A 16,621-nucleotide genomic window follows, 5' to 3' on the forward strand; every position below is an offset into this window, starting at 1 on the left:
CCCGAAGACGCTGTCAGACGTAAAGTTCAGGGGCGTCTATAAACTTTACCAAAGTTGGGACAATAAAAAAAGAAAAATTTGATTCTGGCTTAGACTATTGGCTCTGTTGAGTATACTAGAATTCACGGAAATAGTGAAATAAATAATAATAATGGCCTCAAGTAGTTCTAGATCAGCTGAACCAGACTACGATTCTGAGGTTGAGGTTTTTGAGGATCTCTTAAATGACAATGAACTCGAACCGACTTCTGATCTGACCGACGACGACGAGACTCGACCGGTTTGTCTGTTTTGCAAGCAAACTTTTGAAGATGCGAGCCAGGTCTGGAAACATTGTATCGAGCAGCATGATTTTGATTTCTATGATGTGACCGCACATCTTAATCTTGATTTTTTTGGGAAAGTCAAGCTGATTAATTACGTTCGCTCGCAAGTCCGGTCTGGCATGTCTATTGATCTAGGGTCTGCTACAGGATTTCTTCAAGACGAGAATTATATGAAGCCGGTTTTACAGGACGATGCACTCTTATTTGGTATAGATGACAACGAGGTTGACGGAAATGGTAAAGGCGAAGAGCAGCCTAGGACTTCTTCAGATTTCTTACCGACCAAAGGCAAAGACGATCTGCAATCAAAATTCGACAAACTACAATTACAGTTTGACGAATACAAAGATATGGTGACCACAATGATGCGTCGTCAGGAACAGAAATCGGATTCTAGTTATTCATCGAGCTCTTCAGATGGCGATTCTCCCGATGACGATCGTCGACCGCAAAGACGTCGACATCGAAAAGCTGAGAAGAAGTCAACCAAGCATGATGATCAGCACTATTTCGATTCATACGCCTACAATGAGATCCATGAGGTCATGCTGAAAGATAGTATTAGAACTGACTCGTATCGCGATGCAATTTACGATAACAAAGATATATTCAAAGACAAAATTGTACTCGATGTTGGCTGTGGTACAGGAATTTTATCGATGTTTGCTGCCAAAGCTGGTGCGAAGATGGTGTTCGCCGTCGATAACTCTGATATTATCGACAAGGCAATCGCAAATGTATACGAGAACGGACTGGATGGAGTTATCCACTGTTATCGCGGGCGCATCGAAGAACTGAATTTGCCAATTCATCAAGTCGACATCATTGTTTCCGAGTGGATGGGCTACGGACTTCTCTACGAGGCCATGCTTGATTCTGTCTTGTTCGCACGCGATAAGTATCTAAGTGCAACAGGTCTCATGGTACCTTCTGAATGCAGAATGCTTGTTGCAGGTCTACGCGACCCAGAATTTGTGAACGACAAAATCAATTACTGGAATGATGTCTACGGATTCAAAATGACAGCAATGAAGCCGCGAATTTTTGATGAGGTTGTAATTGAAAGCTTTCCTCCTTCTTCGATCGTCCATAGCGATCCGTTCGTATTCAAAGTTCTGCCTCTCCATTCGGTGTCAGTGTCAGATCTAGAATTTGAATCCCCAATCAGAATCCTTCTTCCCCCCGCAAACTCTGAATTCGACGGCTTTCTAGACGGACTCGTTATCTACTTTGATACATATTTCACTCGTTCCCGAGATGAGACTGTTCCAGAGGCTGCTCGCGCAGAGTCCTATCGGCCTGGTAATGGCAGTTTAGGATTCACTACCGGACCTTGGGGCAAATCCACTCACTGGCGAAGTGGTGCCCTGATGTTTAACAGACCTTTGGAAATTGAACCCGGTGTTACATCGCTTTCAGGAACTCTTTCATACACCAAAAATATTAAGAACAATAGAGAGTACATCGTCAAAATTTCCTTGGAGGGTGGGAAAGAAAAAATTGCGCAAACTTATTTTTTGCGCTGATTTGTAATTTGTTCATATATTATTCATCTTCCTTTCGAATCACTCCGTACACCAAAAACGTAAATTCAAATTTCTAAATACCAAAATTAGGCATGCTCCAAAAGTCTAAAACATTCATCGATTTCAGCATCGTCTAAACAGGACACATATAGACAGCGCGCAATTAAGTCTGTATCGGCATGTATCTTCCCATCGTAGGCTGACGATGAATTTATAAAGTATAGTAATTTCTTAATGATGCGCGATGCCGAAAGAAACTTGTCAAGATTGATCAGCGTACTCACTTCAGAGTAGATCTGGTTGTTCCGCTCTGTATCTCCAGCTTTATCTGAATGCTTCTTGATAGGTTCGACATTTGTTGACTTTTTAGAGCTAGAAGGTCGAAGAGCATTAAATGTTAGATCTGACAAATACAATCCTGTCGAATGTTAGCAGCATACATTAATCTCAATCAAAATTCATACCAACAAACGGAACAACCCCTCTCCCTATATCCGCTTCGTCCAATTCTTGACGGAGATTCTTGAAATTCTTCAATGGAGACGCCAATGACTCCAGACTATCAAATAATTCTCTATCCTCTTGACTCAACGAATTCCAAGTAGAGCTTAGCCGTTGTAAAGTGGGAGAAGCTAGTGCCAATGTTATTTGCATAAATGTAGAGTAATTCTGCAGTTTTCTCGTATGATCAGCAATATGGATAAATTTTGTTAACGTCCGCACTCGCTCGTCAAGACCACGAGTAAGTAAGACCTCGGAAGTAACCCAAGATGTCATTAGATTAAATCGGGCTATGATGAATTCAACTCCGCGAACACTTCTCGAAGTAATGAACGGTAGCCAATCCTGGATTGGGGCCACATTTTGAGACCATTGCAGATCAATCAACTCTTTCCAGTCGATTTCTGCAAGAGCGTCCCGATCGATAAGAGTGAATTGCTCTGCCAAATCGCAAGCCCTGTATTTCAGTATAAACGGTAAATGAATTCGAAGAGAAACCGTACTCGCCGGCATGCTCTCAGAGTAACTTAAATCCAACGATCGACTCTCGGAATGGCTATATACCAGACTGGATGATTCATAAGACCGACTTTGACGACCATCTATACTTGACAAGCGACTATTATTTTGCTGACTGCTTTGCTGGCTATAGCAAGCTGGCCGGGAACTAATATTATCAATACTCATTTCCTCTCGATCTGTATTCGCAGGCAGTGAAACATCTCCAAGCCTTGTTTGCCCATCAATATCAATCTGAACAGGCTCGAAACTATCCATCGAATCACTTTGCTCATGAGTAGACGCATTAACATTATGTCCGGAATATTCATCAAAAGCAGATTCAGTAATAGGACTGGGAAGCATACGCAAAAGACTACTACTATCAGCAATTGAAGATGAATCATCGGCTCCAATACGAAATCCAAACAAATGTCTAGTCGTCGAGGTCTTAGTCGGACCGGGGCGACCTTCAAGTTTCATTAAAGCGACTGTTACTGGGTCAACATTCGGATCAAAAGCTTGATCCGGCAGTTCAGCCAATCTAAAAATCTCTTCAAGTTGGTCGTCAGGGATTCCTGGTATACCCAACTGTCCCTTTGTACTTCTTGAACTCACACGTCTACTGGAAGCTATTCCAACAGGTGAATGATAAAATGAGTTGACGTGAATACCTAGTTGCGGGTTATATGCAGTAACCTCGCCACCGCCAAGAACTGATCCTACGGAAGAAGATGAGTTCGAAACGCTATGTCCAATAGAACCGGACAATTCACGATGCTTCAAATCGTTCCTACCAAGTTGCCGCCGTAGGCCACGAGCGACTGGTAACATTTGTGATATTCGACGAGTAGAACTGGCATCTGATGACCTTGAAGGAGAATCCGATGATGGGAATGTGGGAAAGTGCTCTAGACCTTCACTTGCTAAATTATTAAAATCCAAAATCTTTTGGGGAGAATTCCGCTCGGTTTCGTCGATTCCATTATAACTCAAAGGAGTCGTAGCATTTGTATCAAGATATGGACTAAATTCCGGTACACCGTCCGATAAATGAACCTCTGTGCCATAGACACTTTCCACGTCGTTGTCTTCGCTTCGTTGTGGTCGCGCAATTCGTGAAGGCGAGCTTTGTAGTCTGCCTGTGAGATCTGGATCCTGAAAACCAAGTCCAACCCCATCACTTTGAAAACCTGAAGAAGACCGCAATTCCAGATCTAAATCTGTCTCAGGCTCGGATTCAATACTAGTCCTTGAATCTATAGTAGAGCCGTCACGTTCAGACTGAGCAATCATTTGTTTATAATTATCAATGACACTAGCAGCTAGGATGTCTATCCGAACATTCCCTTCGTCAAACGATTTGATTCGTTCTGGTCGATCACTACTGATTCGTGTGCTTGATCTTGAATTTGGTAGTGGAGGAACAGGCTCCTGGAGAGAATGAGGTTTCGCCGAATTACGATCCCAAACAAATGATTTGGTTTTCCGGATCGCACGCATCAATCCACGGGTTTCCGCCTGAGATTTATATTTCGTCTGCTGAATTGCTTCTTTAGATACTCGTGGCAGTGCCGTACTTGGTGAAGGGGGAGTAATTGAGTCAACGATAGCCTGCTCATCGCGAGGCGGAGACACAACTGCTTCTCCACGAATGATAGAACCCCACAGCTGACCAAATGATTCTGACTGAATAGGGGTTGACGGACCCTCACTGGAGACAATAGATCCACTACTTAAAGATGGGACTGAATTTTGAGGAGACTCAGCTTTCTCCTGTCCATTTAACCGTCGCAAAATTGGTGAAGACGCAGGAACCGAATCTGACGTCCATATTATCCCAGCTCCTTCCAGAACCGGCACTCGTTTTATTGACTTTGCATGCCGACCTTTAAAAATCTTTTGCGCAGTTTTAGGTGTTGGATCTCGTGAACCGAGATCGCCACCTGGGAAAATAATCTCGTTAAAGCACGCCTCACAAGTCAAAGAAAATACATTTTCTCGATAAAGACTGGGAGTGGCATCCCAATAGAGACATGACAATCTGATCCAGCATCGCTTGAGTTCGCCCAGTAGGCGTCTGTCACCAGTGGAGGCACGTACTTTTCCATATGACGAAAATTTATGAATAACTGATACAAAGGCGGCTCGAAGAGAGTAAGAAGGTAGAAAGTCGTGAGGAAAGTAGTTTAAAATCCAGTGGCGGAGAACAACAAAAGTACGCAGTCGAACAGTGCGACCGATGTCATCAGCACGATTGATCGCCCACTTAAACCGAGCAGCGAGCAGTCGAAGAAAGGTAGCTGTAGACATGAATTGACGAAAGCACAAGCAAACGTCGGAAAGAAAATCGTAATCAATTGCATCTGGAGCAGTGATTAAGATGACAAGACGGGCTGGTGTAATACCTGTTATTTCCCCAGTTGCACTCTTTTGAATAGGGAGTGCTGCCGCAGCTGCGTCAAGATCTGCAATAGATTCAGACACAGTTACTGGAACGCTGAATTGCTGTCGAGCTACTCGATGCTCGGGACTAGGAAAAGCCCAAGTGTACGGAGATGCGGGAGAAGATTTGAGCTTATGGTCAACGGAGTGATTAGCAGCGGCGCGACGAAGCTTCTCGCGCGGCGAGCTGAACGTCCGGATTGATTCTGGAGACTTGTGAGATGAGAGAATATGTTTCGGAGTGGTGACATCTCGAGAAGGTGTTATTGGATTAGTTGGTGTCGTAGGATCGGGAAAGTGAGCATCGAGTTGGGGAGGAGGAGTCGAGGGCGATATTTTATCATAGATGGAAGGATGCTGAACGAGAGTAGAAGGGAAGTTAGAAGCCGGAGCAGGAGAAATGGACTCTGAAGGGAGTTGAAGTCGCCGCCGAGAAGAAAAGATGAATTGATTTTGCTCCTGAGAAATAGAGGAATCACGGACGGGAAATAACGACGAAGAAGCTGGAGCTAGAGCTGGAGCTGGGGTGAGAACTGGAACAGTCATGTGCCCTGATTCTGTTTACGCGTTAGAACAGATGCGACAACAACAAGAGGAGACACGTAGCACGAAGCAATCAGAAGCAGAGACATACCCGGAAATGATTCCATTTATCAAAGACGAGCAAATGCGCTTTTTTCCAAAATTTCGCACAGTTATATCAGCAAACAAGTCAACAACCACCTCAGACGAACATGTAAACAGAGGCAGAAGGAAGGAGACAGACGCGAACGCTGCACATGTCGCGACGACGAAAGCAGATATAACGATCAGGACAACAGGATCTGTTTCACGGCTGAGCAAGAAAGAGCTTTTAGTTCAGGATAAAATAACAGGAGCAAAAAAAGGACATGAACAGAAAGCAGAAATAGAAATCCTAGTAAAACACGTACAAAGAAGGGGGTGTACGAAACCAGAGCCGTCGCATTTCAGGAGCCCATCGACGCCAAATCGCGGGCTCTTGCTGCTGTGGGGACCGACTCTCAAGCCTTCTTCAGCCAGCCATCGCGGGAACCCTAATGTTTGGTAAAACACCCTTGCCTTTGAGCCGTCTAAACCGCGGCAGCATACCAACAGTGATTGAGTGTTTAGTACTGAGCCGGCTCGGTTGCCAGGTTGACCAGACCGGGCAACTGGAGACTGAACGAGGTAGTAATAGAATAAGGTAATGCAGAATGAAATGGCATGAAAATGCTAAATCCCGATATTCTATTATAAAAGTGTAATGCTAATTGTGTAATGATAACAAGTGGAAGGGTATTAGAATTTAGAATTCGAAATATGATGGTTCAACAATCCAGGTTCAACAGTTCGACCGAATGGTCCTGGCTGGCTCGGTTAACCCCCTTGCAGCAGCTCCTTACCTCTACTAAGTAGACGATGACCGGCATATAGAACATGGCTCTCATGAATGTGAGCTCAAATGTTCCTGTCGCAGCTGTAGATTCTGGCGATTGTGCTGTTGTTTGCAATGATTGACACTTTGATCGTCAGGGTCAGTTCGTGTATGTCTCATGCAAGTGTTTGCTCGACTGGCATGTGTGTCCTCGTAATCCCAAGATCAAAAGGAGCACGATCAAAAGGAGCATGATCAAAAGGAGCATGATCGCATGCTCTAAAACTGAAGACTTCAGAGTCTTTACAGTCCAGTAGGTGTCCGAGTCCTACTGACTTTCGCCCCGCTGGCTCGCGAGATTTGAAAGCCCTATGCCAATTTGTATATTCGCAGCCCGCTTGACTTGAGTAGTTCTTGCTCAAGTTTGCACTTCGCGAGCTCGTATCAGGCTGAATTTAAGAATGGTTTTCTGCGCTGCAGGATCTAGAGCTCCAGTAGTTTACTTCGTCAGGGTTCTTGTGTATGCGCTGCAGGCTACTGGGCTGAGATATGCAACTCTTCCTCTACGTATGCACATCTGGCGGTACGCACGTCTGGGCCAGACAGACGAGTCTTTCCATCCATAAATATTACTCTACTACGCCAGCTATCTATTGCTTTGTTCTTCTGGCCAATTTCTCGGGCACTTTTCCACACGACGCTCATGCCCATCCATTTCCGCACAATCAGCATTTTTCATATGTTCCTGTCCTTAGTTGCTGGATGTTCTATCAATCGAGCTATGACGATGAATGTCTTAGTTATGTGGGAGTTCTGTGCCGTGAGAACAGAGTAAATCCAAGGACCGAGCAGGCTTTCAATAGATTCAGAGCACGTTCGCGTGGCCAGACTGCCTTCATACGACAGAATGAGCTGTGACAGTGCTGCTGCTTCTACTAACGCTTCGCTTAACGCTTCTACTGCACTTTAATACGACTGCAACTGCTACCGCTGCCGCTACTTGCTGCTTTAACCTTGCTGACGTCTGCCGCGTCACTTCCTCAGGTCACGACTGTGAGGCAAATTCTGACCGCCCAGCTTTGTCAACCCCTTATTAAGCGCAGCAGACGCGTCCTAATTCTTCACGGTTTGTCTTTTTAGAAGCACCTTACTTGTTGTTTCATCGTCCGATCAACTGCTGCTCTCGCTCATCTGATCGGGCACCTGTTCTCAGTTACTGACCATCCACCTGCGTGCGCTTGCCAGCAGCCTGAATCACAGCGTGGCTCCGAACTCATCGCCGCCGCCCAGAGAAAAACTTAAGTGCAAAGAGCCCCGTGCCGTGCCGCATCTGCTCAAATAGCGGGATTCGAACCGACCCGTGCATCATTTTTGTGACAGCTTCCAAGAACGTGTTTTGTACTGTTCCTGAATATCAACATTTCGACATCCTACTTGCATTCTCGTTCACATCCTATCCCCGGCCCCCTTTTCACTTGGTTTGTTTGTTATATTGCTGCTCAGGCTGGCCCGTCTTGTCTCGACTTGCTTCGTTTTGGTTCGTGATCAATCCTCTCAAGCGCAAAACATCCTGATCCGTTGTCAGCAGTTGCAATGAAGTTTCTCGCTGCGCTGTCCTATGCCACTCTCGCCGGCGTTGCGGCAGCAATGGCCACCGACCCAAACAGCCCCGGCGTCGTGCGTTTCGACATCGAGCGTGTTCGCAAGCCGACCAGAAAGCATCCAGGTCTTTACAACCCTGTCGTCGACCGACTCCGTCAGCGTTACCATTTGCGTGCTCGCGACTCTGCGAGCGGAACCGTCGTGCAGGAGTTGGACAACTCAATATATCTCTACTACGCAAACATTACGGTAGGCACGCCTGCTCAGAACCTGCGGTTACAGATCGACACCGGTTCCTCGGACGTCTGGGTTCAGACTGGTGAAAACGAGGTTTGCCAGGAGAGCGACGACCCTTGCGGTGTTTCTGGCGTCTTCGAGCCAGACGAGTCGTCATCGTATACCCAAGTTGCTACTACCTTCTCCATTAGCTACGGTGATAGTTCCTACGCCCGCGGTGACTATGCCTACGAGACTTTTGGAATCGGCGGCGTCGAGGTTACAAATCTCACTATTGGCGTCGCCACCGAAGGCAACGCTACTGAAGGCATCATGGGTATCGGATATGCTTCCAACGAGGCCATTGTGTCTCAGAGCTCCGGCTCTAAAGAATACAACAATTTGCCTGTCCTTTTGTATAAGCAAGGTCTCACTAACTCTGTTTCTTATTCTCTTTGGCTCAACGACCTTGATTCCTCCACTGGATCGGTATTGTTTGGTGGTGTAGACTCTAGCAAGTATTCTGGTGAACTTGTGACATTATCCATCGACACATATGTTGGCGAGTCTGAGCCTTCCGAGTTTTACGTCACTCTCCAAAGTCTTGCAGTTACTGATACCTCTGGTACCGAGCAGTCTTTAGGTACTGTTGATCAGTCGGTCCTGCTTGACTCCGGAACCTCCTTTATCTATTTACCGCAGACAGTAGTCGAAAACGTGGCTTCCAGCACGCAGTCTGAGTATAGCTCGGAGTTGGGTTACTATATTAACTACTGCTCTATCCGAGACTACAATGGCACGCTTGATTTTGTCTTCGATGGTGTAACTATTAAAGTTTCCTTCTCAGAGCTGTTCTTCCCAGCCACAAGCACTACGGGTGAGACTCTCACCTTTACCAATGGTCAGGAGGTGTGCCTGTTGACCATGTTGTCGTCCGAGGATGTCGGCGCCAATATTCTTGGAGACACTTTTCTGCGCTCTGCTTATGTTGTTTTCGATCTCGACTCCAACACTGTGAGTCTCGCTCAGACCATCTTCAATGCCACCGACTCTTCGGTTGTCGCCATCTCGTCCTCCATCCCCAGTGCCTCTTCTGTATCGGCTTCCGCTACAGTTCATGCTTCCGGTTCAAAGACCGGCGACTTAACCGGGGCTACCCAGGTCAGTTCTGATGACTTGACGGCGACCTTCTCGTCTGCCAGCGAAACAGACAGCTCTACTGAGACTGGTGATTCCTCGTCTACTGCACTTGATTCCTCCTCCACCTCCGACTCATCTTCCTCTACATCTGCCTCGTCTACCTCGACTGCCAATCTCGCATTCGGTGGGTCTGTAGTGGCATATGAGTCTTCGATTAAGGCTGTTTTCTCGATTATTTGTGCATTTGCCTTGGCTGGGCTAGGACTCTTTTGAGTCAAAATTCAGTAATGCAGCCGAGGACCTCATACTGCTTTATGTTTTGTAAAATTTCATTTGGATGGAGCGCACTGGGAAGTGGGTATTTTGGTTCGAGGATTTATTATATTGTTTTTACTATTACTACTATTATTATTATTATTTGCGATGATTTGTAAATTTTAGAGAAAAGAAAATTTGAGTAATTACTATTGTGGATGAGCTAAGAGACGAGCAGAGCTTGGCCAGGGTCGGATGTGTGGACCATCGACCTGTTGTGGTTCTTGACAGGTCTAGACTTGAACTTTCCTGTCTTCAATTCTGCGGTAGGAGCAAGAATTTATCCAGGTTTCGCCATGAGGCTCCCGTGATTTAGCTATCAACGTCGGTTCCTTAATTTTAGATAGGCGTACGGGTAATAGACAGTATCATGACAGAATTATGTGCAGTTAATCACTGCGGAGTAACTTTGACTACAGGAAATCGAGCTGTCAACATATTTTTCAGACGCAATACCAAAGACAGTAATAGTATATATGCGGTGATACCAACTCCGTCATTTACCAGAACATAATCAAATCAAATCGAAAGCACCTGGGATAGTTTGCCGAGCTAGACTCAAATATGCATACGTCCCGACAGGGCCACCTCATTTATCCAATCATAATGTTGGTCAAGATCGGATTAGCCCAGAAAATGTAGATTTATCGTTTAAGTTGCTACGATAAGCTAGTGAAGTTAACTACTTGCCAGCTAGATTCAAGAAAGGTCGACAGGGAAATGCACTGGATGAAGGTCAGATTACATAAGTTTACCAAATAGTAATAGTCTCCAGTAGCCATAGCTTGAGCTTCATCAAGTCGCTTAATATCTGTCAGCGTAGATCAAACGGATCATGACTTAATATATGCTGATGAGAAAATAAACAAACTCTAGAGTACTCTCCATCCTCAGTAGATATGGCTGGCTTGGGAGTTTTATTATTATGGGTCCTATCATCCCCAGTAAGCCACTTTATAAGCAGCTTCTGCCGGCTCTTTTGGTCCCATAACATTGCCAAATTGTAAACAAACCTCTTGCAGAACGTATATATCCCACTTTCTAACCTGATTCCAATTATTGTCTCGCTCGTCACTTGTCTGGTGAAATCTTTGTCAACTTAGTCATTGTAGGTTTCCAGGCTGATTCAGTATAGTACTGAATTGTCGTTGTGTTTTGTTTTGTTGGTGCAAGTGCGACCGTACATCTGGCTTGCAGTCAGGTTAGAGATTTGTTCGAACACGAATGTTTGAGAGGTTAAGACGGCATTCCATTTTGTTTCTTTTGCTCACAGGTTTTGTTGAGAAATTAACTATTTTTTCCGACTTTCAGAGGTTTAATTGTTAATATCGGTATCTTGTTCTGGCACAGTGATTATCATGGCTTTCCTTTTCTCTCGATCAAGTAAACAGAAATCTCCTCAGGACCTTGCTAGATCTCTCAAGGACTCGCTCAAAAAACTCGAATACGGTCAGGACAAGCGGAAAGTGTGTTTTCAATTCTTTCTTGGTGTTATTCACAAAACTAATTCGAAAGACACTAGATGATATCTCTCGGTCTTTAGCCCAGATAAAGGTGGTTATTCTCGGCGATGGAACAACGGAGCCCTCACCGGATAGCATTGCTTTGCTAGCTCAGGAATCATATGCATCAGATTTGCTCTATTATCTAATAGCTTCGCAGCCAGCTTTTGACTTTGAGCTGCGCAAAGATTCTACAAGTGTATTTATTGCTCTACTTCAACGGCAAATCGGTCCTAGATTTCCGACTGTCCAGTATCTCAGTACACGCAATAAGATCATTGTGCTACTCGTTAAGGGGTATGAGAGGCAGGAGATTGCGCAAAATTCGGGACAAATATTAAGAGAGTGCATTAAGCATGAACAGCTTGCTCGGATCATTCTTACTTCCGATCTAATATGGAAGTTCTTCGATTATGTACAGCTACCTGGTTTTGAAACTGCGAGTGATGCATTCTGGACACTTCGAGTGAGTATTCTACTTGCCGATTTATATAGCTATACTAAATTTATAGGACTTATTCCGACGTCATAAGCAGCTTGCTCTAGAATTCTTTACCGAAAATACAGATCGGTTTTTCCACGACTATAATGCTCTATTGTCCTCTACAAACTATGTGACGAAGCGGCAATCGATCAAGTTACTGGGTGAAATTTTATTAGACCGCACAAACTATGTGATCATGACACAGTATATTGATTCGCCAGAGCACTTGAAACTGATTATGAACATGCTCCGAGATAAAAGTAAAAACATCCAGTATGAATCATTTCAGGTGTTCAAGGTTTTTGTCGCAAATCCGAATAAATCAAAACCCGTTCTGGAGATTCTTGTCAAAAATCAGGAGAAATTGCTAGTATTTTTACCGGAATTTCATAGTGATCGCAAAAGTATGTTGTGGAACCCCCTTTTGCTCCTTTTTGCTATCGACTAACCTGAGTTTGTATCTAGACGACGACATTTTTAACGATGAAAAGCAGTTTCTGATTAAGCAGATTGCCGAACTCTCATCCCCCGCTTGATGCTTACACGATTAAACGTTTCCAGCTTGTTTATGTCCTAGAATGGATTGCGCCATGAGCAGGCGAAGTTCAGAGATTTGACCCAAGTCGCTCCAGTCCCGAGTCTGGATTCCAGCAACATCGTATTGTGGTGTTAAACGGACAAAAGAATATCTACACTTCAGTATTGTTTATATTGAAGATATATCGGCTTATTTTATGAACTATTTATTTGAATGTGGGCGGCGGAAAACCGCATGGCCAGAATGATGATGAGCTAAGGATGATAAAGAGGATGAAATAAGTGATGAGAAATAAGTGAAGTTAAGGTGTACGGATATGCTTCTGTTATAGTAGATTATGAAATGTGGCAAGGATTCATATGAATTAATACGGATATATATTTAGAAGATATATGCAAGCAGTGTAGTAGCTTCTAATAATCATGCCAGGCTTGGGAACTTGAGAAAGCAATTGGGAGTTTTCTGGGAGTTCACGAGAGAGGAAAGTTAGCCTAAACATGGAATTAAATCACCAGAGTGGCTTGCGTTGAAAAACGTCAGAAATGATTAAAGATATTAAGTTAGTTAAGTACGCACCAGCATCATTTTATAATGCTTTGGGATGTTCACCAGATGGGTACTTGGTTCTGAGTGTTCGCAAGTCGCAGCCACACGGGAGGGTGGTCATGTTTGGGATTCAAGTTTTGGATATTAAGATGGGCGAGATCTGGGTCGATCTGGATCAAGATGGCAATTCCAATACAAACTCTAATTCGAGGGTAAAGTACGAAGTGAGAAATTCGTGGTTAGAAGGAGTTCGACGAGAGCGATGGCGAAACTGTACTATGAAAGGTGAGTTCAGATTGGTAATGGGATATCCAAACTAAAGTGGTTACGCACAAGATGATATGATATCGACACAATGTCTCGGTTTTGAGGCCACGCAGTTCAGTATATCTGATTTGACATTTTCTCCATTTCAGTCGACAGATAGTAATAGATCGTATATCGGTGTTCTAGTTTCTACTCTTGACGTAGTTGTGTTTGTGCCGCGCTCAAGATCGAAAGTAGAGTATACGAACACATGGAGCTTGGCAGAGAAATTGGCAGAGATCGCTGGACTTCACATTGACTCTAGCACAGAGGATCCGATAGATGTCCACGATGAGAACATCATTTTACGACTACGGCTACATTGTGTGTATTTTTGAATTGAGACTGTTGTTACTGAATCATTAACACAATGTATCGATAAGGTTGCGATTGGTCTAAGCAGATCGGGAAATTGGATTCTCACAATAATCGTGCATTTTCAATCTTAGTCACCGGTAATGAGGCGGGACAGATTCTCTTTTGGAATATCTCAAATATCGGCCCGCACCTTATCACAGAGCTGGGGTTATCGAAACACTGGATCCTAGCTGTTAAACTATCTTCACCGATTGAAATCGACCTGGAGTTCGCGGTTGATATAGTAGCATCATCTACGGCAGGTGAATTATATACTGTCCGTGTATTTATATCTGAAGATCATCAAATTCGGTTTGAACGAGCTACGCTACTTGTTACTGCCTCCACAGTATGGACAAGATCCGTTTGGACGACCATACTTGATTTTCGCATCAATGTCGCGGTTCGGCCACGAGGCGGATGTATTTCCGTGTTCGACAGAGCTGGGCTCGTTAACTGTTTGCAGTTTAAAACGAGACTGTATACTCCAGTAGTCTCAGTATTAACAGAGATTGCAGCTTCAGACCAGATCCGTATAACGATAGTATCAATCTTGGGAGAGACGGAGTCATTTATATATCATTTGAATTCGTTCCAGACATTTGCTTGTGCCGAATCTGTGTACTCAATCAACGCACATATAGCAAGCCGAGAAAATGCTTTTCTACAGACTTCAGACGAATCCGTTACATCGGTAATTACAAATGTATACGGCTTAAGCCAAGACAGTTATTCGAATGCAATAATTCTATATACAAACCTTGCAGGCGATCGTCCTCGTTATCCGACGATCTCTACGCAGTGGGGTAGAATAGCTGTTATCGGAAATTGTCAGTTCGAGGATTTTTGGCAGCATCACGAGGAAGACTATAGTAAAGGGATTGTGGTCTCTACACGTGTGTTTTTATGGAGGGCAAAGCTCTCTGCACTGCTAAAAGCGCAGAATGGGGAGAGAGATGAAATTGAATGGATAGAGAAGAGTATCGAATTGGTTAGAACTAAAATCGATTCGTTGGGCGATAGCGAGGATCTGCAAGTGAATATGACCACGTTTACATCTTCAACTGGGATTTATTATTGGAGACGCATTCTTGCGTCTCTATATAATTGGTTACTAACTGCTGGAAGTAAATTACAAAATCAACAAGAACTCATCCAGCTGAAGGCGGAAAACTATAGAATGATATGTCTGGGCCGATCTATATCAATTTTGAATCAAGCTTTGAACTGGTCTGGCGCTCTCGATGAAAAATCTGTTCAAATGGTTTATCAGCATGCCTGTTTTTTAGGGACAGCTACCCTCGCAGAATCTAGTTTCGCTTCGAACTTGGCGATTGAGGTACTAGACAAACTGTCTCGGTACGGGATCTATGTTGCAGATAAAATCAGTCAGATCAACAGGACAGATGAGGGATTGTTCGTAAGCAAGGATTTTAATCAACCTGACAAGCCGTTTTCTTATACTCGGGAGACGCAGTGTATAGCTTGCAATAACTTTGTCCAAGTGGACCATGCTAGTCCTCTTGGTGGGAATATGACCGCCAAATGCAGACAGATCGGCCATACGTGGGTTGTTTGTTCGATCACATTAATGCCTTTAATGGAGATGCATCAGCGTCATTGTCGCTCTTGTGATCAAGTTATTGCTCAAGTTGACCATTTGAATAAGTTGAATCAGGTTGGTCGGAAGGAAAGCCAGAACGGTGACATAAATGAGAAATCCTTGTATCAGCAAGTATTATCTTACTGTGATTCATGCATTATATGCGGAGATTTGTTATATACAATGTAAACTATTCATGTAATCTAGATTATGTATACTTAAAACTTATGCTTAGAATTACTACATCCGCCGCACTATCCATCTTCCAAGTCCGTACGACTCCTGCAAGACAAAATGGCAGGTTCCGGAGTATCAAAAGCGGAGTCTAGTATATCGGAAGCCGTATTGTCAGCGGATGCAGGAAATGTTCAGCTGCAAGTATTCTTCATCCGTCATGGGCAGACAGATGCCAACTTGAATCATATTTTGCAAGGTCAAATGGGTGAGCATTACATGTGTGAATTCTCCATCAGTACTAAATTTGCTGATGTCCATCAAGATACTACATTGAACGCCGAGGGAGAGAGACAGGCGCAGAAATGTAATCAAGTTACATTGCATGAAATTTCCTTTGATTTGATCTATAGTTCTGATTTGCGACGTTGTATACGGACGCGTGATCTAGCGTTTGCAAACCACATCGAGGTCGTCCGTACAGATCCGATCAAGCTCGGAAGATTGCTACGGACTACGCAGGACTTCCGGGAACGCGATTGTGGAGAGTACCAGGGTCGCGAAGTTTCGGAAGTTTCGCGGGAAATACAGAGAAAAGGATTATCATGGCAAGATCTGTTAGAGCCTCAAGATCAATTCGATGCACGACTCGATCGTGGCTGGACGACTTTCCTCGCCGAACTCGTCGATTTAGAAATGTCAACTTCTACACCACCGTCGAAATGTAAGCGAGCAGCAATTATTTCCCATGGCGGAGCTATCTCGACACTGGTCGCTGCATTGGTAAATAAATACAAATATACCGTGTCGGACGCCATTCCTGTCTCAAAGATAAAAGGGTTCTCAAACACTAGCATTACAGTTGTCAACATCAGCCTAAACAGATACGGAAAACCATGTCCCGGCTCAATCGTAGTGTTTAATAATGTCGACCATTTGAGTGATTTCACAGCTGTTGAAAACGCAGATCAAATTATTGTCGATAAAGCCGGACGTGTCTGATTTCGCCTGGCTCTTGAGTTGGAAATTTATTGGGAGTTTTCGTAACATGGTTTGGGACCGATTTTTCTGAGTTGTGCTTCAAATGTATTGATATATTTTTAATGTTTTTCTTCATTTGCGGATAGAATAATAAGTTAGAAAATGGCGAAACCACAAAAGAGCAGT

The 16,621-nt window shown here is 44.1% G+C and overlaps 6 protein-coding genes across 6 annotated transcripts; 5 read left to right on the forward strand and 1 right to left on the reverse strand.

Annotated features, from left to right (window-relative positions):
• Positions 1-50: 50 nt before the first annotated feature.
• V1516DRAFT_667314 (S-adenosyl-L-methionine-dependent methyltransferase) lies at positions 51-1,904 on the forward strand. Its single transcript, XM_066920821.1, has one exon. It carries the CDS (start codon positions 152-154, stop codon positions 1,850-1,852), a length of 1,701 nt encoding a protein of 566 aa, XP_066779503.1. The 5' UTR covers positions 51-151; the 3' UTR covers positions 1,853-1,904.
• Positions 1,905-1,938: 34 nt separating this feature from the next.
• On the reverse strand, positions 1,939-5,842 carry V1516DRAFT_617501 (ras guanine nucleotide exchange factor domain-containing protein; the record flags this gene model as incomplete). Its single annotated transcript, XM_066919368.1, has 3 exons — positions 1,939-2,270; positions 2,317-3,051; positions 3,208-5,842. The coding sequence occupies 3 exons, from the start codon at positions 5,840-5,842 to the stop codon at positions 1,939-1,941; spliced, it is 3,702 nt and encodes a 1,233-aa protein (XP_066779504.1).
• A 2,422-nt stretch (positions 5,843-8,264) lies between these two features.
• Positions 8,265-9,902, forward strand: V1516DRAFT_693862 (acid protease; the record flags this gene model as incomplete). The annotated part of the gene is made up of 3 exons (XM_066923910.1): positions 8,265-8,348; positions 8,433-9,650; positions 9,714-9,902. The coding sequence occupies 3 exons, from the start codon at positions 8,265-8,267 to the stop codon at positions 9,900-9,902; spliced, it is 1,491 nt and encodes a 496-aa protein (XP_066779505.1).
• Positions 9,903-11,302: 1,400 nt separating this feature from the next.
• On the forward strand, positions 11,303-12,466 carry V1516DRAFT_618901 (Mo25-like protein; the record flags this gene model as incomplete). Its single annotated transcript, XM_066919432.1, has 4 exons — positions 11,303-11,410; positions 11,460-11,912; positions 11,959-12,334; positions 12,396-12,466. The coding sequence occupies 4 exons, from the start codon at positions 11,303-11,305 to the stop codon at positions 12,464-12,466; spliced, it is 1,008 nt and encodes a 335-aa protein (XP_066779506.1).
• Positions 12,467-12,979: 513 nt separating this feature from the next.
• On the forward strand, positions 12,980-15,505 carry V1516DRAFT_667321 (uncharacterized protein). The gene is made up of 3 exons (XM_066920822.1): positions 12,980-13,299; positions 13,351-13,644; positions 13,704-15,505. Exons 1-3 carry the CDS (start codon positions 13,011-13,013, stop codon positions 15,467-15,469), a joined length of 2,349 nt encoding a protein of 782 aa, XP_066779507.1. The 5' UTR covers positions 12,980-13,010; the 3' UTR covers positions 15,470-15,505.
• Positions 15,506-15,520: 15 nt separating this feature from the next.
• V1516DRAFT_667325 (histidine phosphatase superfamily) lies at positions 15,521-16,547 on the forward strand. The gene is made up of 2 exons (XM_066920823.1): positions 15,521-15,722; positions 15,780-16,547. The coding sequence occupies exons 1-2, from the start codon at positions 15,575-15,577 to the stop codon at positions 16,454-16,456; spliced, it is 825 nt and encodes a 274-aa protein (XP_066779508.1). The 5' UTR covers positions 15,521-15,574; the 3' UTR covers positions 16,457-16,547.
• Positions 16,548-16,621: the final 74 nt, after the last annotated feature.

The sequence above is a fragment of the Lipomyces oligophaga genome, assembly GCF_038497815.1.
Source record: "Lipomyces oligophaga strain CBS 7107 unplaced genomic scaffold V1516scaffold_1, whole genome shotgun sequence".
Taxonomy (NCBI): Eukaryota; Fungi; Ascomycota; class Lipomycetes; order Lipomycetales; family Lipomycetaceae; genus Lipomyces; species [Lipomyces] oligophaga.

Bases quoted from the DNA above. Each gene is read 5' to 3' on its own strand.
- V1516DRAFT_667325 (XM_066920823.1), top strand. From the start codon at position 15,575: ATGGCAGGTTCCGGAGTATCAAAAGCGGAGTCTAGTATATCGGAAGCC. The intron at 15,723-15,779 runs GTGAGCATTACA...ATGTCCATCAAG, and splicing joins TATTTTGCAAGGTCAAATGG to ATACTACATTGAACGCCGAG.
- V1516DRAFT_667321 (XM_066920822.1), top strand. From the start codon at position 13,011: ATGATTAAAGATATTAAGTTAGTTAAGTACGCACCAGCATCATTTTAT. The intron at 13,300-13,350 runs GTGAGTTCAGAT...GTTACGCACAAG, and splicing joins GCGAAACTGTACTATGAAAG to ATGATATGATATCGACACAA. The intron at 13,645-13,703 runs GTGTGTATTTTT...TGTATCGATAAG, and splicing joins TTTACGACTACGGCTACATT to GTTGCGATTGGTCTAAGCAG.
- V1516DRAFT_667314 (XM_066920821.1), top strand. From the start codon at position 152: ATGGCCTCAAGTAGTTCTAGATCAGCTGAACCAGACTACGATTCTGAG.